The 25,038-nt window shown below is 42.1% G+C and overlaps 1 protein-coding gene across 1 annotated transcript; it reads right to left on the bottom strand.

Annotated features, from left to right (window-relative positions):
- Positions 1 to 11,672: 11,672 nt before the first annotated feature.
- LOC145418040 (uncharacterized) lies at positions 11,673 to 24,778 on the bottom strand. Its single transcript, XM_080286574.1, has 11 exons — positions 24,659 to 24,778; positions 20,830 to 20,969; positions 18,313 to 18,376; positions 17,500 to 17,688; positions 16,055 to 16,555; positions 14,679 to 14,792; positions 14,155 to 14,259; positions 13,252 to 13,441; positions 12,585 to 12,682; positions 12,092 to 12,282; positions 11,673 to 11,832 (listed from the first exon to the last, which is right to left on the bottom strand). Exons 1-11 carry the CDS (start codon positions 24,776 to 24,778, stop codon positions 11,673 to 11,675), a joined length of 1,872 nt encoding a protein of 623 aa, XP_080142700.1.
- Positions 24,779 to 25,038: the final 260 nt, after the last annotated feature.

Below are 25,038 nucleotides of genomic sequence, written 5' to 3'. Positions count from 1 at the left end.
TATATATTCATTACTACTCACTTTAATATCCGGTCTACTACAAGTTATCTGATCCATGTGATAAAAATATAATTAACTTCTCTACGTCACTTCCAGGCTTTTATCCTCTCTCTTTCCCTCTTCCTTCATCTCATCACCTCTTACCTCTTATTATCTTTTTCTTTTTTTTTATTATTTGCACCTGTTTTCACCTTTCTTTTTTACATTTCCTACATAATTCTCTGTCTGTCTGTCTCTCTCTCCACCCACACCCTCACACACTTCCACTGCAACCCTACATGATTCTCCCCCTTCTCTCTCTCTCTCCACCTACACCCTCACACACTTCCACTACATCCCTACATGATTCCCCTCTCTCTCTCTCTCTCTCTCTCTCTCTCTCTCCACTACATTCCTAAACGATTCTCTCTGTCTCTCTCCCTCTCTCCCCACCCCCATACACCTCCACTGATGCAGTTAGCGGCGATCCCTTCATCAATTTACATACATCTAGCAAGTATTCACCAACGGCAGGTCTTGGTAACGAAGTCAACTTTCGGATGGGGCAGGGAGGGCTGGGGTTGGGTTAGGTTAGGCTGGGCTGGGTTGGGTTGGGTTGCACTGGACTGGATTGGGGTTGGGTTAGGCTGGGTTGGGTTGGGGTTGGGTTAGGCTGGGTTGGGTTGGGGTTGGGTTAGGCTGGGTTAAGATGAAATAGGGAGGATTTAGGTTTGGTCAGGCTATGTTGGGGTGGGTGGTTGGGTTGAACTGGGTTGGATTAGGCTGTGTTAGGGAGGATTTAGGTCATGCTGGGTTGGGTTGCTTTTGTTTAGACTGGATTGGCTTGAGGTAGGTTGGGTTAAGCTGGATTAGGATGGATTAAGTTAGGTTGTTAGGTTAGGTTTGGTTCAGTAAGTTACAATAAGGTTAGGCTGGGTTGAGTATGGCAAGGGAAGGCAAGGACAAGAGGAGCTGGTAGAGGAATCGTAGGAAACTCTAATTAAACAGTCAGAACAGGTAAACATCTTCAGGTATGGTTACAGGGACACTCTACATAGATAAACATAATAATGAAGTAAACAACAAACATATAGCTACCGTATGTTGTTTATGAGCTTCGGTGTAAACAGGAAAAATTACGTAAACATTAAGAACAGGTAGGCATCTTCAGGTAGGGTTACTGCGCAGTCTATATACCTACCGTAACCATAATATTTAAGTAAACACCAGCTATACACAGAAGGTACCGTATATTTTTTAAGAACTTCGTGTAAACAGAAAAAATAAGTAAATATTAAAGGCAGGAAGCAGTGAATGAACATATCTTTATATCTAAAAAGAATATTGAAGTAAAGATCAAATATATACAGACGGTACCGTATGTTGGCTATATTGTTAATGAACTTCGATTAAACAGAAAAAAATAAGTAAAAAAATAAGGCAGGAAGCGGAGAGTGAATGAACATCTGTCAACATCTTTACGTAAACATTAAGCCTTTCAATACAATGTTTTCACACCTAACTTCCATCATTCCTAGAACCACACTCTCGTCGGGTAAGGAGGCTCCCTAACACCTCTTCCTTAGCGATTTATTTTCCAAACCACCCATCAATATCCTCTTTTTCTTATATATTTTAATATCGACACAGACTGCATGAATAACACACAAGTATAGTGACAGAGCAGAATCAGGAATAAATCGGTGAGAGAGGTGTTAAGAAGCTTCCTACTCAGCTGAGGAGAGACTGGGAGGTTTTATATTGCCTTCATTAACCCCTTCAGTACGAGGTCTTCCCAAAACTGATAAAAATTGTCTGGAGGTTGCAAGGATAAACAATAACTATTATCGTACCGAATGGGTTGGCCTAAGAACAAACCACTTATTTCTTACATCTATTACGAATCGAATGTAACAAAATCTAGGACACACACACACACGTACACATACGTACATACACACACATACATACACGTACACATACATGCGCCCACACACACACACACAGCTAACTGTATGTGGTGATTTGTGACCGTATTCTCGTTGCTTAAGGAAGGTCCCTAACACTTTTTTTTCTTTTATTCAAGAAAGAAAGAACCCAAGACTAGAGGCCCGCAAGATTATTCCCTCTAGGAAAAAAAGTAAGAGATTGAATACAGAGCCAAATATAAGATCCGTTCATTTCGAGATGCCTGGACACACTGCCTTTAAAAGACTGGAGGTCACAGGCAGAAGGAAATGCAGATAGGAAGAAGACAGTTGCAGAGTTGACCTGTTGCATACATGAAGGACTGGGAGTATTGGTTAACTCTTGCATTAGGGAGTTAGACAGAATATGAGAGTTTGCTGCCACACGGGTGCTACGTGCCTGCTGTAATGGAGGGAGGGGGGGATGCAAGATGACAGATTCGTAGTTACAAATTGCCGTACCGTATGTAAACAGAATATTAAAGGAACTACTGTATATATCGACCTAACTTAATGAATACTCTGGCCCGTATTCACGTAGGCTGAGGAGGCTCCCTAACACCTATTCCTTGGCGACTTATTTTTAGATATGTCCGGTTAACATCTATTTGTACGTTATTTATGGAGAGTATGGCGATATTGATTTATTTAACACGAAAAAGGAAAGTAAGGTGTAATAAGCAAAATACGGTTAAGTCGCTCCGAAAAAGGTGTTTGGGAGCTTCCTTAACCAACGCATGCAGGCCTTTAGGTAACCAGGATAATTAGCCTCAAAGATACTGATAAATATGGTGCCTATAACAAAATATCTTAAAGTATTACCACAGATGCGATATTAATGTAAAAGATTGACATGAGCAAGGCGAATATTCTGGTCGGGTAAGGAAGCTCCCTAACACCTCTTCCTTAACGACTTATTTTCTACTCATTAATATCCACTGGTTTGCTTCTTATGTCTTTTTAACATCGACATAGATTCCTCGAATAAAACACGAGAATTCAGTAACGGAGTAGGATCGGGTAAGGAAGCTCCCTAACACCTCTTCCTTAACGATTTATTTTCCAAACTACTCATTAATATCCCCTGGTTTGCTTCTTATGTCTCTTTAACATCGACATAGATTGCTTGAATAACACACAAGAATACAGTAACGAAGCAGAATTGGAATTAAGTCGGTAAGGAAGAGGTGTTAGTAAGCTCTCTAACCGTACAGGAATACCGCCCTCAAAGACTGATAGGAAGAGTTGGGTATGTTAGGGTATGTTTATCCTGGTTGTGTACAGGTGAAGGTAGCGTTTATGTCAATGTTAGTGGCAAATGTGTATCTGATGTTATTGAATGTTCATATAAACAAACATTTAGGCTAAAACCAAGAGATATTATACCGCTTAGTGTGTATGTCAGCAGAATATATCAACGCATATATTAAAAAAAAAGGTATATATATTTAATGTGAAGTTCCTTATTGTACATGTAAACATTATAAGGACATAAAGCAGACTATTTAGGTACTTAATGTATAGTGTAAGGAAGATATCTCAAGTAAACATTAAGAACAAATGTAAGGTGTTTTCTTCTGTGTATGTAGGCCTACGGTGGGTGCATACCGGTACCCTTAAGAAAATACGAGATATTAACAAGGAGAGTATGTGAGTGAAGTTGAGAATAAGAAGGAGAGGGGGAGGATGAGGTGAGGTGGAGGGATGAGGCCACGGCTGTATGCATGAGGGTGGTGAGGGCGGCCTGATGGCAGACACGGTAACATGGCCGCCACCCCCGCCAGGATGCAGGCGTCGGATAACATACGCATACATAAACCCTCCTCCCCTCACACACACAGGAAAAACAGCAAAGATCACTGAGCACACCAAGATACCAGAAGACTAGCGTTATATGTACCGGTATATAAAGTATAAGTATATAAAACTGCCTGTATTTCCACGATAACATTAGATACAAAAAATAAATAAATAAATAAATAAAAAATGATACCGGTACTGATCAAAGAAAGAAATGGAGGTGAACTAAAGCCGAGTCTCATCAATATATGGTAAAAAATGGAAAACAGTACAAAGCAAATTAAAAACCCCGCCAAAACGAGAAAACTACAGCAAAAATACAAGACGAGAAAAATAAAACCTGGGCTTCTTACCATGGCTCAGAATTAAATTTAAAAAAAGCTAAAAACCAGAAAACTCCCTCAAATGACAATAAAAGACACGTGAAATGAAAACTGGTGTTGTTAACGGGATAAAAAAAACAACAACTCGAAACTAGGAAAGATAAAAACTCAACGGGAAAAGTGCCGACACTGTGACAGGAGCGGCGACATTTTTCAGTGTAAATAAAAGGAGCCCACGTGAGAGAGAGAGAGAGAGAGAGAGAGAGAGAGAGAGAGAGAGAGAGAGAGAGACCCAAAAAAAACTCAGTGACCACAAAATCTGAAAAGCAAAATAGAGAGAGAGAGAGAGAGAGAGAGAGGGGGGGGGAGGGGCGAGGGGGGGACACGCGCACCAAAAAACTCTAATCCAAAAAGTGACCAAAAAAATATAAATAAAAAAATTAATTAGCCGGGTCAGAGAAAAATCATGGAACATCGCCCTCTTGATTTTTTGAATAGCCCTGGGGGGGGGGAGGGGGTCAACTGGCTGCGGTATGTGGTGGTGGTGGTGATGATGATGGTGGTGGTGGTGGTGGTGATGGTGATAAAGATGAGGGTGGTGGTGATGATGATGGAGATGGTGGTGGTGATGATGATGTGATGGTGGTGGTGGTGATGATGATGATGATGGAGATGGTGGTGATGATGATGTGATGGTGGTGGTGGTGATAATGATGATGGTGGTGATGATGATGATGATGGAGATGGTGGTGATGATGATGATGATGATGGAGATGGTGGTGATGATGATGATGATGATGGAGATGGTGGTGGTGATGATGATGTGATGGTGGTGGTGATAATGATGATGATGATGGTGGTGATTTTTTTAATTTTTGGACTTGGCTGTTGTTAATTCCCCTTTGTCCCTACTCATTAACGACTAATAAGCATAATTAGTGTGGGATGAAACGACACAGTTACATATATATTAGGGTACATACATACTTCTTAGTTTTGTTCCTACTCAGTGACGACCTCTGAATTACTGGGCACGGTACTATATTTGTCCCTACTCATCAACGACCCTTTCACAACAATACATCCTTTTCTCCTGCTCCTATGCACTATATTAGGATTAAGGCCGGACCTCCTCGTAGGGACCGTAAGGTCTGTGTGGTCTGTGTATCTATGTAACTCTATGTATACATCAGACTTCTTACATATACATCTTACATATACACTGTTTTGTGCCTACTCATGAACAAACTATACGGGTATATTATTGGAAACGTTACACAAACTTTATCCTGTCCCTATTCAATAACGACCTCTACCTCCACGACACATCACTGATAACTTTCACACACACACACACACACGAGAGAGAGAGAGAGAGAGAGAGAGAGAGAGAGAGAGAGAGAGAGAGAGAGAGACAGAGAGAGAGAGAGAGAGAAATAAGTGGCCGCAATGCAGGTGTTACGCAAGCCGAGGCAAAAAGTACCATTTATACATAATTTCCAACATGGACAAATTTTCCAACACACCGAATACCCTTCCTATAAAAATCCAATATATATTTTATTTATTCATTTATTTTTTTACTATCGTTATGGTGGTATTACATTTTTCCTTTACTTCCCTTTGCACTGCAGTTTTTATTACACGACGGATGTAATAATTTGACGATCTATTAATATTTTCTACCCTCACTAGAAATGAATAATAACAATAGGCTTATATATATTCTGGTTTTCGTATATATCTGACAGCTAATTTCGTCAACGTCCCTACTGATGGTGGTGCTGGTGATGATAATGATACTAATAATAATGGTCATAATGATGGGTAATTATAATGGCAATAATAATGCTGAAAATGATGTTAATGATGGTCATAATAACAATGATGATGATAATAATAATAATGATAATTTCAAAGCTACTATATACGAACTCCCCCTCTGCCTTCTACCCAATTCTCTCTATCGTACTTCTACCATCCATTTGTAGATGTTTATGGAGGTAGATATTTATGTAAGGTGGAGAAATAGGTCAACATCCTATTTTACACGCTTCTAGAAATATACAAGTTTATGATTTAAATAAATGGTTTTCTGTCAATGTGTAGCTACAGAAAACGACACATTAATCCAATATCTCCTGTAAACTAACTTTTCATTGTAACTTCCTACAATAGTCATCTCCATCTTCAAACCAGTTGCTATAATAATAATAATAGTGATAATGATAACCCCTTCATAACAACCTGGTCAAAACTACGCTGAATTAATCGTCTGAAAGTGGTAGTAATAATAATCTATCTATCTATTGCCAGACGCCTCAATCACGTTTGGGGTGGCCACAAACAAATCGCCTCCAAGTCGCCCTGTCCCCCGCCATTTCACTGCCCTGCTCCCAACTCACACCCCCCTCTTTCATATACCTCTCCACCCCATCCCTTCATCTCATCCTCGGCCTCCCCCTCCCTCTTCCCCCGTCCAACTCACTCACATACACTCTCCTCGTAAGTCTGTCACTGACATAATAATAATAATAATCATCATCATCATCAGCTCGTCCCAGCAATGTTACGCAAGTGAAAGTAGCCAAAGCAATGTGTTACGGGTCAAGGTAGCCAAAGCAATGTGTTACGGGTCAAGGTAGCCAAAGCAATGTGTTACGCAAGTCAAAGTAGCCAAAGCAATGTTACGCAAGTCATAGTAGCCAAAGCAATGTTACGCGTCACAGTAGCTAAAGCAATGTGTTACGCCAGTCAAAGTAGTCAAAGCAATGTGTTACACAAACCAAAGTAGCCAAAGCAATGTGTTACGCATGCCAAAGTAGCGTCACACTGCCATACTATCCAAGCAAGGTGTTACGCGTCACAACAGCTTAACACAGCCGTAACAACCTACCCATGTGTAATAATAATAATAATAATAAAAAAAAGCATATTATTTAGCGGTCGACATCACCAGAAACTGTCGCCAAAAATAACTACCGTAAATAAATAAATAATAGTAGTTGTGTTAATAATCGCCAAAATAAATAAATAGTAGCAGTAGTGGAAGTAACAGTAGTAGTTGTTGTAGTAATCGCCAAATGAACGTAGTAATAGCTACTGTAATAGTGGCAGTAGTAGTAGTAGTAGTAACAGTAGTAGTTGTAGTAATAATAGTAATAATAACAGTAGTGGGCTAGTAGTGGTAGCAGTAATATAATAGTAGTAGTAGTTGTTGCAGTAATAAAATAGTAGAGGTAACAGTAAGTTGTAGTAGTAGTTGATGAATTATAATACCCAGACACTGAAAGCAACATATATGCAATTGGAAACCAGTTAAAACGAACTCTGCGAATATAACTAAAAATAACATGGCGATCATTACTCTCGTCAGTGATAAAGCTTCGTGACACCCCTTCCTATGCGATTTCTTCTCATCACTATGTGCATGAATGTTATTGTCTTTAATAAGTACAAGAATAAATAATAACAATGCATTAATGACCCAGATAGAATTCAATTAGTAACGAAAGAAGTGCAGTGGAGTTTAACAGAATACGGGCGGTGGGGTTCTCCCGTCGCGGCTCAATGCTTCCTAGCACCTACTCTCTGGCGATTAATTTTGCTTATGGCGCCTTACTGTTTTCTTGTACGATATTTAAGCTTCTATAACATCGAAACAGGCTGCAAAAAATATATAAAAGAGATTCCAAACGTGCCAGACACAGAAATGAATCGGTTAAAAATATTCTAGAATGCCCCCAAGCCGGCGGGATCAACCGACATGGCGGCGTGAACAGCTCAATTGACGGGACGAATTTCAACTCACCTTGCGTCGAAACCAGCCATAGTCTCCCCTTCCCGGTACTTCTCCCACTTCCGTCGCCTCCAGGGTATTCCAGTATGTCCATCAATCACGGGAAACACAATCGGAAACGCGTAATATAACGAAAACAAGTTGGTAATCCGAGCTTCGCACACTAACACCCTCCTCTTCCCATGCCCGCGGGATGACTGCCTGTACCCGATGCGGCGATGCTCTTCCTCTCAAGAGTCACGTGACCAGGCCAACATTGTGCTCAAGATGCTTCCAGTTAAAACGATTAATACCAATATTATGTCTGTTTTTTTTTCCGTTTCTAATCAATAGGTGATACTACAGATTTTACTTGACAGAAACATAATAGAAGGATTTAAATGAAGTGGAAATCTTCGTCGTAATAAACGTTGCCCGATTCTTTTAAAAGACTGCATCTCCGGAGTTTCCTTCAGGTGTAGCATCACTCAACATTGGCAACGCTGCTTTTTTTGTTATACCTTTGTTTAAAGGTAATGTCTTGATTATTTCTGACGTGCTGACAATAAACAAGTAATGGTTGAGTTAGTCTTTGAGATTATTGGCCTTCTAAACCTTATTTTCCGTAGTTCTGAGGTAAAATAAGACGATGCGCCTCTGCATCCTCTCCAAAACATTCCTTCGAGACATGGCGTCATGCCTGCGTCAAGATCTTCTTACTATTCAACAGACAAGCTGTAGATGCGGCAATTTAGGGGAAATTGTGACACTTTAGAGATTATATTTGACGGAAATGCTTACGGAACACCAAGATTAAATAAATACTCTAAGTAAAACATCTTACGAAGTTCCCATTAACGGTTCGACCAAAACTTTGCAACACTGTACTCGATTTTTAAATTTTGACCGTTAAATATAGTTTTGTCATTTTTTGAGTGGCCTTTGCAATACGTATGTGTTCATAGATTTTACTTAATGCTTTCGATGCTGTTTGAGAAGGCTACTACTTTCATCTGATGGAACTGGCCACTCCGTCATGAATACTAAGTCGTGGTTGCAAAATATTCGACGTAGTTGAGGTAGGAATGTCTCCTTAGTTACTAATCAAACCCTCAAATTTAACTTAATCATCCACTGGACAGCTACTACCACAACCACCACTACTACTACTACTACCGTACTACTACTACAACCAAATACTACGACTATTATTACTAATACCACCACTACCACTACTATTTTTTTGCTAGCACCAATGAATTTTACTTACCATGAATAAATCTAACCCGAGTTAACACAAACGCAAAGAAACACTGAAGGGACAACAAGATAGGAAAGGATTTTGATGGGGAGGTGGTTCCTGGGTGGACGGCGCAGATGTTCCCCTCCAATGACAGCACCCAGGGCCACCACGTGAAGGCTCCACGTCAGCGACCGATGGATTTAGAGGAAAAGACGAAACATTTACCAAACATATTTATTTTTTAGGCAAACATCGGACCCGCCGACGCAACGAAATGTCAACACAACCAAACAAACACGATTAAGTACTTTCAAACTAACGTAAATACTTTCTAAGGCCTATTCTTCCCTCAGCATCTTCCTACATACATACATACATTCACCGGCACAATATACAGACTGAAAAATATATATGATTCGACATGGCTTCTATTATTTTAGTTATTAATGCCTCACATACTTCAATCTCTCTCTTTCTCTCCCCCTCTCCCTTTCTCTCCCTCCTTCCCTCTCATTCAACAACCAATCTACTAATGTTATTCTATGCAGCTAACTTCATTGTATAAAGCCAATCTCTCTCTCTCTCTCCACACTTAGAGAAAAAACAAATCCACTTGTAGAAAAATAATGCATCATTATTTTTTTTTTTAACATCACCGGAGGCCTGCATGTCTGACTATGCTATTCTCAACACTAATAATAATAACAACACTAATAATAAACTATGCTACTCTCAACACTAACAAAACAATAATAATAATAATAATCCATCCATCCATCATCCAACCCTACGTTGCCCCATGAGGAACGTAGGAACCCAGGGCTAGGCAAGTTGGGCCTGACATTTAAGATGAGAGTGATACAAAATATAATAATAATAATAATAATAATAATAATAATAAAATCGACACACGTATTAAAAAACGCTAGATTGCTGCCAGGTCTCGTCTAAGGCCTTCTGAAATTTATGGTCAGTCTTGATGGCGGTGGCTCAGTGGTAAGCGTCGCTGGCTCCTTAACTGACCAATAACGTCAGGGTTTGAGTCCTGGCGCCAGCAGGTGGTGGTAATCAACTCAGGTGTGCATTCATCCTTTGTGGGCTGACAGGTAAGATGAGTAACCTAAGAGTAACGGTAACGGAAGGTAACTGTGGTAACCTTGGTAATGCAGTGGCCTTGTATCCTAGAACACTGGCCACATAACCCATCACAGCTCAAAGGCTTAAGTTGTCATGAGCACCGTATCTAAGTGCCTATTGGTGACCACCCCCAAATATAACTTTACACTTAATTCTAACAGGTCATAACCCTCTTCCCGTCACAAGCTCAAAGGCCTAAGCTAAGAGATGAGCATCATAGCTAAGTGCCTAAAGGTGTCTATCCCAATTTTTAGACTTAATTTTCAACAAGACCCACTATCAGGGCATAACCCCCTTCCCCCCATCACAAGCTCAAAGGCCTAAGTTAAAACACGAGCACCTAAGCTAAGCGCCTACTGATGTCTACCCCAACTTCACCTGTGACTTAAATCAACCAAAGGACGCACTAACAGGTCATAACCCCTCCCCCCAAAAGGTCATTACAGAAGTCCTCTCCTACACAAAATAAATCACCTGGATTCCTGTGTTAGGGATCTTTGTATGCAGCATGTGTTAGGAGTGTAATGCTGTGTGGTAGTGAGACCTGGGCAGTAAAGGAAGAGGATATTCGCAGGCTCAAACGTACAGAAATGACAAATGATTAGGTAGATGTGCAGTGCGTCCATGGGGGGGCTGGGTTTACGATGGAAGAGTTAAGAGGAAGGATGTGACTGAAGTGTAATGATACTGTGATGAGGAGGGATAGACTGAGATGGTTTGGGAGGAAGGATGGGACTGGAGTGCACTGGTGTTGTGATGAGGAGGGGTAGATTGAGATGGTTTGGGAGGAAGGATGGGACTGGAGTGCACTGGTGTTGTGATGAGGAGGGGTAGATTGAGATGGTTTGGGAGGAAGAATGGGACTGGAGTATACTGGTGTTGTGATGAGGAGGGGTAGATTGAGATGGTTTGGGAGGAAGGATGGGACTGGAGTGCACTGGTGTTGTGATGAGGAGGGGTAGACTGAGGTGGTTTGGGAGGGAGGATGGGAATGAAATGTAATGGTGTTGTGATGAGGAGGGGTAGATTGAGATGGTTTGGGAGGGAGGATGGGACTGGAGTGTACTGGTGTTGTGATGAGGAGGGGTAGATTGAGATGGTTTGGGAAGAAGGATGGAACTGGAGTGCACTGGTGTTGTGATGAGGAGGGGTAGACTGAGATGGTCTGGGCATGTGGAGAGGATGAAAGACGACAAATGGGTGCGGAAGATGAGAAGTGTGGATGCTGGAGGTGGGGCTGCATGAGACAGACTGAAAAAAAGCCCGGGACGAGGTCTGAGTGTGACCTTAGGGAATAGGGAGGGTGCCAAAGATTGTGCAGTGTGAAAGGAGGAGGAACAAAATTAAAGGAGGAGAAACAGGGAAGGAGGAAGAAGTTAGAGGACCTAAGGGGGATGAAGGGGGGTTTCTAAGAGGGTGTATTGTAGGACTGGTGGGGGGGTGTCCTAAGCCTTACGAGGTCCCTGTGTCTTTGAGTGTATCCTGGATGGGTCAACTCGGTGGCCCCCACAGGACAGCGTCTTGCAGTTGCGATTCCTTAGGGCCCCCAGCACCTCACTGCCAGCCTCCCTCATAAACGTGCCTTCTGCACTGCTTGGAGGAAGCCTGTGGAAGGGGGAAGGGTGTAGTAACAGGGGTAAAGGTGTAGTAACAGTGGAAAAGGTGCTGTAACAGTGGAAGAGGTGTAGAAACAGGGGGAAAGGTGTTGTAACAAGTTCATTACACGCATAACCATCATTATCACACAAACACTCAGATATCCAACAGTGTATCAATCCTGTCCTCGTTATATAGTAGTAAATATGCATGATAAATAAGCTAAACACACACACACACACACACACACACACACAACAAAACTTACACATCCAAGAAGGCCTCAATTCTCTCTTCGAGTTTGGTGGTAAATGTGTGTGGAAGGAGCATCATGACGTCACACAGCAGGCGACGAGAGCACAGGGGGGCGACCACCTCTCCATTCCCGCCCCCCTCCTTCTTCTCTTCCTCTCCATCCTCCCCCCATACCTCTCTCAGTGCTCTTCCGCTGTCCAGTACCTGTAGATTATAATTATTATTATTATTACATGTACAAGAACAACTACTACTACTACCACTACTATTACACCTACTACTACTGCTTCTACTACTACTATTATTATTATTATTATTATTTGCTACTGTCATCATCATCATCAACATAATCATCATCATCATTCTACTTCCCTTTTCCCACGCACACAATGCAAGAAAAGAGGTAAATATGACAGAGGAACACCCATTATTATTATTATTATTATTATTATGGAAGGTGTTATGAAGAGGCTTAAATGTGTGTGTGTGTGTAACCATCCACTCACTTCATCAAGCAAGGTGTATGTAGAATCCTCACCAATGGACCTCTTGCCAATGACAGTGGATGCATTGGTGCTGGCTGCGATGGCTAGACTAACTAGACCTGGAAAAAAAAAAAAAAAATTACTCTCAGGTATGTAACTCAATCTCATGACTATTACTACTGATACTACTCCTACTACTACTACTACCAACATCACCACCACTACTGCTACAACTATTACCATCATCACAAACACCACTAACGCTACTACTCATACTGTTCCTACTACTACAACTACTTCCATCACCACCACCGCCACCACCACTACTACTACCAACATCATCACAACCACTACTGTTACTACCTACTACTACTATTACCACCACCACCACAACTAATACCACTACCACCACCACTACTACTACTATTACTATCATTACCACCACTACCACCACCACAACAAATATCACCACCACCACCACCACCACAACTAATACCACTACCACCACCACTACTACTACTATTACTATCATTACCACCACCACCACAACTGATACAATTACAACCACCACCACCACAACCAATACCACCACCAACACCACAACTACTACCACCACCACCACCACAACTACTACCACCACCACCACCACCACAACTACTACCACCACCACCACCACCTCCACACGTACCCAGGGCGGCAATGGCCCCGACGCCGGCCACCACGGGCAGGCTACCATCGTCCACGGTCCTGCTGAGGTAGTCGTTCATGGAGTCAAGCTGCAGTGAGTCAGACAGGTGACTGACCCGCTGCGACAGTCTCAGCCGCTCTGACAAACGCTGACCCGCCTTCATCATGGGCTGCAGCATGGGCGAGGCGGCCTGGGGGGGGGGGGAAGGGGTTAGAATTAGATACAGTAGATAGACAGATAGATACATTAACAGATAGATAGATTGATAGATGGCATTGGAGAGGAGGCCTGGTGGGGGAATGGAATGGGAATTGTTGTCTATCTATCTAAATAAATACATACTTAAATACATATCTTGAAGGTGTGTGTGTGTGTGTGTGTGTGTGTGAATGGAAGGAGGTTTTTATTATAGGATTATCAACACCATTATAAAGGATATAGAACATTTTTTAAACTTTGAATATTATGTGTTTTGACGGCTTCTGGAGGGTGTGTGTGTGGATAGGATTGCGATTGAGGAGTTGAGGGGAAGGATGGGACTGGAGAATATTGGTGCTGTAATGAGGAGGGGTAGACTGAGATCGTCTGGGCATGTAGAGAGGATGGAGGATGACAAACTAGGTGTGGAAGGTGAGAAGTGTGAAGAGTTGAGAGGAAGGATGGGACTGTAATGTACTGTTGTTGTGATGAGGAGGGGTAGACTGAGAAGATTTGGGCATGTGGAGAGGATGGGGGATAACAACTGGGTGTGGAAGGTGAGAGGTGTGAACATCAGGGGTAGGGCTGTGGGAGGAGGATCACAAAAAGCCTGGGACGAGATCATACAGTGTGACCTCAGGGAAAAAGGGACTGAATAAGGAGGCTGCCAGAGATCAAGCAGCGTGCAGAGGGAAACAGACCCACCTGGTAGAGCCTCGTGCCCACCCTCATCAGCGGATCCATCACTCGCTGGTATAGTGGCTTCTCCTCCTGTCTGTGGCCGTAGGTGCTGTATGTCGATAACCCGTCCTGAGGGAAACAGAGAAAGATTTATATTGATGCCTATCCAGTACACGAGGCTCAACACTCATGGTCGTATCATCATCATCATCAATCATCAGCATCATCAATATTACAATCATCACCATCATCATTACTCCCATCACTATCACCATCATCATTACCACTATCATCATCAATCATCACCATCATTGTAATCATTATCACTATCATCTGCATCATCACCACCACCATCATCATCATCATCATCACCACCATCATTATCACCATCATCACCATCTTCCTCCTCCTCCTCACCATCATCATCATCATCATCATCATCAGACAACTCAACTCTACACCAACACCACACACACACAAAACAAAACATCCAGGCATCACAAGCAAAATAAATCACTAAAGAAAAGGTGTTAAGAGACCCACAAAACCAGCAAGAATACGCCCCCTGTTTGCCAAGCTGCAGTGAGCGTCGTATAGTTTACCTGGAGCTGATTGGCCGGTACAGGTATGGGCACGGAGAAGGTGGGGGCACCGGGGTGGGACTGGGGGGGGGGGGACAGAGATTAGTGTTACATAGTAGAGCTTTTTACATGTCTCTATCATCATTATCATCACTATCATCATCATCACCACTATCATCATCATCATTACTATTATCATCACCATCACTATCATCATCACCACTATCATCATCATTACCACTATCATCATCACTATTATCATCACCATCACTATCATCATTATCATCACTATCAACACCACTATCATCATCATCATCATTACTATTATCATCACCACCACTATCATCATCACCACTATCATCATCATTACCACTATCATCATCATTACTATCATCATCATCATCATCACTATCTTCATCATCAACACCATTATCATCATCATCATCACCACCACCATCATCATCACCATCACCACTACCAACATCATTATCATCATCACCACCACCACTATCACCATCACCACTATCATCATTATCACCACTATCATCATCACTATCACCACCATCATTTTCCCACCTAAAAAGAAAATTATTGGAACCCACTCGACAGACAGACAAACAAAACCACAATATAACTATGTATTATATCTATCTATCTATCTATACATCTATCTATATTTTTCATTTCTCCTCTGCATAATTAATCAGTAAGAATTATATAAACTCATCCTCCACACCCTGTCTTTCAATCATAAATAATGGAAAATTTATATATACTTATTTTATTACCACATAAACTACTCTACTTATAACCCAATTCATTCACTTATAAATTATACTGTAGCTGGCATCATCACTGGATTTCTATATATTATTTATCATTTAATAATTCACTTACACATCAGTCTATAATTCATTCTACTTATAACCCAATTCATTCACTTATAAATAACAATTTACTAGCATCATCACTGGATTTCTGTATATATTATTTATCATTTAATTTGATAGAAAGTGTTAGGAGAAACATATTGAGGTGGTCTGGCCATGTAGAGAGGAAGAGTGAGAAACTGACGAGGAGAGTGTATGTGAGTGAGGTGGATGGGGGGGGGGAAGAGGGAGGGAGAGGCCAAGGAGGATATGGAGGGATGGTGAGAGGTATATGAGGGAGGAGGGTGTGAGCTGGGAGCAGGGCAGTGAAATGGCAGGGGACAGGGCGACATGGAGGCGATTTGTTTGTGGCCAGCGTCTGGGAATAGATAGATAGATAGATAATTCATTTACACATCAGTCTATAATGCATTTAGTCCTTCATTTAGCCTGCATGTTGAGTCTCTATCTCACCTGAAATGTAGAATCCTTAATGACGAACTGAGACGGGTCGGCGGGGAAGACAGACTGGGGGCCAAGGTCTTGCTGATGATGATGTACCGCAAAAGTCTGCTCCTTATGCCCAAAGGGGGTGGCGTTGGAGAGGGAGACTGAGGACGAGGGATGCGAGAGGGAGGGTTGGTGGTGAGAGGCGGAGTGGGAGAGGGCCGAGTTGGAAGAGGCAAATCCCTCCACTCCCGAATCATCTCGCGACAGGTCAGATGGAGAGGGGTTGATGTGGGGGTTGTGCTGGGGTGGGGAGGCTGTGAGCGCTCCTTGCTGGGGTCTGGAGGGGTTGAGGTGGGGGTTCTGGTGGGGTGTGGATGCTGTGAGTGCTCCTTGGTGGGGTTCTGATGGCTTGCGAGGGGGTTTGGCTGCTGCTCCTGTCCCGTACACCACATCCCGGCCCGTCCCTGATGTCTGTTGGGTCAAGACTTGGTTCTGTGGAGCTGCCAGGTAACTGTAACTCACTACCTGGGGAAAAGAAACACTATTATTATTATTATTATTACTATTATTACTAGTAATGGTGAGGCGGGGTGGAGGGGTGGTGAGGCAGGGTGGAGGGGTGGAGAGGCAGGGTGGAAGGGGGGGTGGATCCTGCAAAGATGGGTGTTGTAGGCTGGTCGGTATTGGCGTAGTGGAGGCGTAAATAAATCACCAATAACATAAATAACAAGAAAATCAACACACTAATATATACCGTACCTGGACTAAAAAAAAAATTAACAGGTACAAAAATAAAATCAAAATAATCAGGGGCACAATAGGCAGATATATATATATTTTTTACTTTTTCCTTCCTCTGTTCATCTTGTTAAAAAAAAAATGGCTGACCAACAAAAAAATGAACTCCCCCCCCAAAAAAAAAAAAATAATAATAATAAAAAAAATGGATGTCAAACTGATCTTGTAGTTTAGAATCAGAAACAGCTGAAAAAAATAAAAAATATAATTAACTCATTGCCTTCATAACACCCCATATTTTCCAGTCCAATAGTTCATGCAGTCAGGCGGTCATGCACTCAGGTAGGTAGGTAGGTAGGTAGTCCGGCAGGTAGGCAAGTAGGTAGACATTCAGGTAGGCAGGTACACAGTCAGGTAGGCAGGTAGGTAGTCATGCAGTCAGTCAGGTCCTTCAACAGTATCAAAGGCCTTGTCTGTGTGTCCCTTCGGATCACAGTGACGAGACATTTCTTTCCCCTTTTTCGTTTTTAGTTCTTCGTTCTGTGTGTGTGTGTGTGTGTGTGTGTGTGTGTGTGTGTGTGTTTTGGTGTTTGTTTATCTGCCACTTCTTAAAACTCACTTCTAAACACATCTAAACTTTCTTTTCTTATTTTTCTTTCTTGGACGACACACACACACACACACACACACACACACACACAAACGCGTATTCCTCTCTCTCTCTCTCTCACCTGCTCAGAGGACGTGGACAGGTTATCCTCCTCAGCAGACGCCTCGGCCACCACCCCACTCCTCTCACGGTTGTAGTAGTCGCGATAGTAGAAGGCGGGGAAGTGGCCCTCTGCTGCCCGGCCCCTAACGCTCGGTGCAAGGGGGGCGGGGGGCGCGTTGAGGGAAGGGAGGAAGCCCCCTTGTGTCTCCTGGGGAGGGGGTAGAAGGGTGAGGGGGAAGAGAATAGGGGGAGACGGTGTTAAATTACAGTACTTTCGACTATGATAGTTTAGTTTCTTTTGACTATCAACTATTCCTATTCTGCCTTCCTTATTACTATCAGACTATCCTATACTGTCGTGGAAGTGGTTCTAGTAGTAAAGAGATTAAGGAAGAGATCTAACACTCCTTCAATTTACAGTTTCTCCTGGGTACCCTATCCTCGCCTCCTCTTTCCTGTCTCTACTTTTTTGGTGTAACATTTTCCAGTTTGCTTGACCCTGTCCTACCCTACCCTTGCCTACCCTGCCTTAGCCTAGCCTACCCTGCCCTGCCTAATCCTACCCTGCCCTGCCTAATCCTACCCTACCCCACCCAACCAACTCTACCCTACCCTGCCTTACACTACCCTAATCTATACCCTACCCCACCCTGCCTTACCCTACCCTACCCTATCTTACCTTACCCTACCCAACTCTACCCTACCCTGCCCTGCCTTGAAGACCCACCTGTGCCTGTGAGAGGATACGGGCCTGTCTGGAGGAGGTGGAGGTGGAGGAGGAGGTGGAGGTGGAGGTGGAGGAGGAGGTGGAGGTGGAGGAGGCCTTGTTCGCCCTCCCCTCCACCCCATTGGCTCTGGCCTCGTCTTCGGCAGTCCAAAGTTTGTTATTGACGATCCTAGTGTGGGAGGGAGGGAGACAGGGAGGAGGGAGGGAAGGAGGGGGAGAGGAGAGAAGGAGGGGGGGGGAGAGAAGGAGAATGGGAAGGAGGGAGGGAAAGAGACGAGGAGGGAAGAAGAGGGAGGAGGGAAAGAAGAGAAGGAGGGAAGGAGAGCAGGAGGAAGGGGAGGGATGGAGGGAAAGAAGAGAGGGGAGGGAGAGAAAGAAGGGAGGGATGGAGAGAGACAGGGGAGGGAGGGAGGGAGAGAAAGAGGAAAGGGGAAGGATGGAGGGAGGACAGGAAGGAGGAAATGAGAGAGGAGGAGGAGGGAACGGCGGTGGGTGGAGGAAAAAAGAAAAGGAGGGAAAGGAGTTGAGGAAGGAGAGAGAGAAAGAGAGGAAGATTCCAGGAATGGGGGAGGGAGGGAATGATGAAAGGAGAGAAAGGAGGAGGGAGAGAAGAAGAGTGGAGGAAGGAGGGAACGGGTAGAGAGGGAGGGAAGGAGTAATGGATGGGAGAGAGAGAGAGAGAGAGAGAGAGAGAGAGAGAGAGAGAGAGAGAGAGAGAGAATAAGGTTACACAAGACTACTGTATGATGTACGAACCAATGTATGACAAAAAAAAAAAAAAATTACATTTCTGCCTTTTTGGTAATTATAAAACACTCCTTCAATTCCATAAACATAATTGTTCAACCCATTCAACCCGAGGACGTGGTGTTGGGGGGGTGCCTACATGCGGTGGCACTAAATATAAGCGAGTAGATTCACTGCCCGGCTATGCAAACGTCCCTCACCTCCCTTCCATGCCCCTGAAACAAGATGGTGTGGACTATAAGAGGTTTCAGCCTGCAGTCTACTGGGTTTACATTCGGATAAGCCTGGGTAAATCCACTTATCTACAGCCAGACGCCTTATGACACCCTCTGACACGTGACGCATTTACGACACCCTGACACGTGACACTCTTATGACACCCTCTGACACGTGACACTCTTATGACACCCTCTGACACGTGACACTCTTATGACACCCTCTGACACGTGACACTCTTATGACACCCTCTGACACGTGACACTTATGACACCCTCTGACACGTGACACTTATGACACCCTCTGACACGTGACACTCTTATGACACCCTCTGACACGTGACGCATTTATGACACCCTCTGACACGTGACACTCTTATGACACCCACTGACACGTGACACTCTTATGACACCCTCTGACACGTGACACTCTTATGACATCCTCTGACACGTGACACTCTTATGACACCCTGACACGTGACACTCTTATGACACCCTCTGACACGTGACACTCTTATGCCACCCTCTGACACGTGACACTCTTATGACACCCTGACACGTGACACTCTTATGACACCCACTGACACGTGACACTTATGACACCCTGACACGTGACACTCTTATGCCACCCTCTGACACGTGACACTCTTATGACACCCTCTGACACGTGACACTTATGACACTCTCCGTTGCCACTTCTCGGCAGCCTGGCAACATTCACTTCACCGCCATCTGCTGTGCCAAACCGACTCCACATTGAAGCCCTTCCGATCCATGTCATGCCATCTCGGGCAGGTGGCGGGTCACCTCCCCTTGTATGTAATGGATGACTGAGGCGATTTAATGGGACCACTGAGGCGATTTAAGAGGACGATTACAGCGATTTTAGGGGACGATTAAGTTGATTTTAGGGGACGATTAAGTTGATTTTAGGGGACGATTAAGTTGATTTTAGGGGACGATTAAGGTGATTTAGGGGACGATTAAGTTGATTTTAGGGGACGATTAAGTTGATTTTAGGGGACGATTAAGTTGATTTTAGGGGACGATTAAGTTGATTTTAGGGGACGATTAAGGTGATTTAGGGGACGATTAAGTTGATTTTAGGGGACGATTAAGTTGATTTTAGGGGACGATTAAGTTGATTTTAGGGGACGATTAAGGTGATTTAGGGGAGAATTAGGACGATTTTAGGGGACAATTCAGACGATTTTAGGGGACGATTAAGGCAATTTTAGGGGACAATTCAGACGATTTTAGGGGACAATTCAGACGATTTTAGGGGACGATTCAGACGATTTTAGGGGACGATTAAGGCAATTTTAGGGGAGAATTAGGACGATTTTAGGGGACGATTAAGACTTTTTTTTACCTTGCGTTCCTATAAATCTTGGTGTCAGATGGGTCTTTATTTTAAGGCAAGGCTGGGATGATTTTAAGGGCCGATTTTGGGGAGGAGTGACGATTTTAGGAGACTTTAGATACTATTTTTTTTTTTTTACCTTGCATTCCTATAAATCTTGGTGTTAGATGGGACGATGAAGGCAATTTTAGGGGAGAGCTAGGACGATTTTAGGAGACAACTGGGATGATTTTACGGGACGATTTTGGGGAGGAGTGACAATTGTAGGGGAGAATTCACACGATTTTTTTTTTTTACCTTGCGTTCCTATAAATCTTGGTGTCAGATGGGTCGTCTGGCACCCTGACCCCGTGGATGATGGGGATACCGTCCTGCCCCACCTCGATGACCCGACCCCCACGTGACCCACCCCCCACCGTCAACACCCCCGACCTGACCTGACCCCGCCACACAGAGGTCAGGTCGAAGGACACATTATAGGCACGATTACAGACGGTTTACGGGAGATCAGAGAGCATATAGGCGATTTTAGGTACCGATTTAAAGGATTTCAGGCAAAGCTCGCGTAAGCAGACGATTTTGGGACGATGAGAATTTAGACGATTAGGGAAATGATGGGAAAAAAAAGGTATATAATGAATTTTTAAATGGAATAACAAAACATGAGAAGACATATCACATTTTAAAAAGGCGATAAATTTAAAGAAAGAAAAAAAACAGAGCAAATACGAGAAAGGGAGAGTATGTATGTATGTATATATGAAAACAAAAAACAGAAACCAAATTAAAAGAAAAAACAACAATAAAAACAAGAGAAACAAGAAGGAAAATACAGAACCAGAAATATACATAAGAATTTTTAATAAGGGGTCAAATTAAAGAGAAAAAAAAAGAGAGAGAGAGAGAGAGAGAGAGAGAGAGAGAGAGAGAGAGAGAGAGAGAGAGAGCAAGACATAAAGGAAGCAAGAAGGAGATAAAAGAAAATGGGAATGAAATAGGGGACACAGACAAGACAAATATGAAAATGAAGGAAAAATGAGTGAAATGAAAGATGAAGACAAATAAGGAAATGAAAAATGGGAAATGGAGAAAGAAACAAGGACATAAAAAAAACAAAAAACAAAAACCAGAAAAAACAAAAGAAAAACAAAAAAAGAAAACAAAAAGAAATGAAAGACAACCCAAGAGGAAATGAAGTAAGAAAATGAGTAGGGAAGGTGAGAAAAACAATGAAACAAAAGAAAACGGAATTAAAACAAGGAGGAAATGACAATATGAAATAAATAAATAATAGAAACGCAAGATGGAAATGAAAAAATGAAATGACACGAAATAAGACATGATACAAAAACAAGGAGGAAATGAAGCAAGGAGGAAATGACAAAAACAAGAAGGAAGTGAAAAAAACAAGAAGGAAATGACAAAAACAAGAAGGAAATGACAAAAACAAGAAGGAAATGACAGAAAAAAGAAGGAAATGACAGAAAAAGAAGGAGGAAATGACAGAAAAAGAAGGAGGAAATGACAGAAAAACAAGAAGGAAATGACAGAAAAACAAAAAGGAATGACAGAAAAACAAGAAGGAAATGACAAAAAAACAAGAAGGAAATGACAAAAAAACAAGAAGGAAATGACAGAAAAACAAGAAGGAAATGACAGAAAAACAAGGAAATGACAAAAACAAGGAGGAAATGACAAAAACAAAAAGGAAATGACAGTAAAACAAGAAGGAAATGACAAAAACAAGAAGGAAATGACAAAAACAAGAAGGAAATGACAGAAAAATAAGAAGGAAATGACAAAAAAACAAGAAGGAAATGACATTAAAAAGGATATGAAGGTGAGAAATGACAGATGAACGAAGAGGGAAAACAAATATTAGAAAAAAAAGGGAAATGAAAGAGAGAAAAAAGGGAAATGATAAAAAATGAAGAGAAATAATGAATATAAACAGAGACAGGAAGGATGAAGAGAGAGAGAGAGAGAGAGAGAGAGAGAGAGAGAGAGAGAGAGAGAGAGAAGAGAAGTGAATTTCATTAATATATAAATCAACAGGTAAAAATCACACACACACACACACACACACACACACAGCAAAATTATATACACAAGAGCATGAGAAAAAACGTAAGAGAACAAATGGATGAACAAGTATATAGATAAAACACACACACACACACACACACACGTACAGAGAGCGTCACTGAAGAACACATAACACAATAGAACACACAATAACAGACATATACAAGGCCAGAACATAACAAGCTTAACAAAATAACATAAAGACATAACTAGAAGAACATTTGAAAGAACGGTCATAACAAATGCTAAAGTGGAGAAGAACAGGTGCTAAGATGCAGAAGAACAGGCATAACAAACAATTACATAACAAATAACATACATATCAAGCAATTACATAACAATACCATGCATAACAAGCACCATTTTATAACTATAGGAATAATTTAGAGAACAGAGAACAGGTAGAAGAGATAACAGGAAAGAGAAGAACGTGCATAACAACATAACATCACAAGGGAAAATTAATAACAATAACAGATTTGGTTTTTAAGGAGGAGGTGAGAAACTGTTAAGGGATAGGCGCAAGAAAGGGATATTAAGGTGAAGAGTATGTGGGTCTAAGATTGTGTGTGTGTGTGTGTGTGTGTGTGTGTGTGTGTGTGTGTGTGTGTGTGTGTGTGTGTGTGTGTGTGTGTGTATGTATGTATGTATGTATGTATGTACGTATGTATGTATGTGTGTGTGTATGTCTAATTAGGCAATGTCACTTACCTGCGCACACCTGAACGTTGCACTAAAGGTGTGGGCCAGGTGTACATTAATTAGACAGATAGATAGATAGATAGATAGATAGATAGACAGATAGATAGATAGACATTCAAATAGATAGACTGTTAGAGCCGTAGCACTGTCTTTCTCTTGGCTATGAAAATTAAGTCGCAAAAAGTTCGGCAATAAGAGCATAGTTACGGTGAAGAGAGTATAGGTAGGAAGACCTGTATTCCCGTCGATTAAGAAAGATCCCTAACACCTTTTCCTAAGCGATTTATTCTAGTTATGCCTCATTCTTCTGTGCTGCATAAATCCTTCCAATATCGCCAAACACTGCTTACAGAACGTACAAAAGTATATTAACCAGCCATATGCAATAATAAATCGCTAAGGAAGAGGTGTTAGGGAGGCGACGGGATAATACAGCAAGCCACCTCAAACTACAAAGGTTACAGCAGCCTATAAAAGGATATTGACTAGCCAGATCACCAAAAATAAATCGCTAAGGAAAAGGTGTTAGGGAGCTTCCTCGCCTCCAACTACAGGTAAGGTTACAGCACAACTACAAATCTACCTACATGAACTACAGTAGACAAAATACAGCAGTTTATAATCTACTCCAACTACCCACCTACCCGTTACAGCTAGATACAAAAACTACAAACTACCCCCGTCTACCAAACTACCTACGTTACAGGGGGCTACAAAAGGCTACAGCTACTCCCCAAACCAGACTACAGCTTGCTAACTACATAAGGTTACAGTGGGCTACAAAAGTGGTGACTGGTTACTACTGGTCGGGTAGTGGAGAGATTTATATTACAGGAGGTTACAAAAAGCTATTCCTCTTTCTTATTGTTACTACTACTACTACTACTATTATTATTATTATTATTATTATTACTACTACTACCACTACTACAACTATTATTATTATTATTATTATTCCTACGGCTACTACTATGATTATTACAGTTATCATCATCATTATCATTATTACTATTATTATTATCGTTATCATTATTATTATTATTATTATTATCACACAAAAATACCTGCTTAATACAAACTGGATCACATAAAACATTTGTAAAATCTATCCAGACTAAATCAATTACACGAGAATATAATAATAAATCGCAGGTAGAATTATATTACGCAGATTACCTAAGAAAATAACACCAAGCAGATATCAATTACAGGTGAATAAAAGGGTTAATTAAGTTACCTGTACGGGGAGGGCATTAATTACAGGTGAGTAAAGGTTAATCAGGAGTTGACCTGTACGGAAAGCATTAATTACAGGTGAATACTGATTAATTAAGTTTACCTGTACGGGGGGAGGGACAGCGAGGGAGATGGCTTCGGCGGGGTTGTCAATGGATCTGCCAACAGCCAACCCCACTGCCAACACTGCCAACACCGCCGCCTCAGCCATACACACTACCATGGCTGAGAAAGAGAGAGAGGGAGTGAGTGAGAGAGAGTGAGAAAAAAAGGGAGAAAATATAAATTATTAATACATTCATATACATACATCTCAGCCATATACACTCACAGCTGGCGATATATCTGAGAGAGAGAGAGAGAGAGAGAGAGAGAGAGAGAGAGAGAGAGAGAGAGAGAGAGAGGAGGGAAAGCGTTTATGGATGAATAATTACATAAGTATCTGTATAATGGCTTTCTTAACCCTTAATTACTCATATATAA

Source organism: Coenobita brevimanus, chromosome 112 (genome assembly GCF_032717465.1).
Source record: "Coenobita brevimanus isolate Jiangsu-jjx chromosome 112, ASM3271746v2, whole genome shotgun sequence".
Taxonomy (NCBI): Eukaryota; Metazoa; Arthropoda; class Malacostraca; order Decapoda; family Coenobitidae; genus Coenobita; species Coenobita brevimanus.
This window is presented reverse-complemented; position numbering and strand designations above follow the sequence as displayed.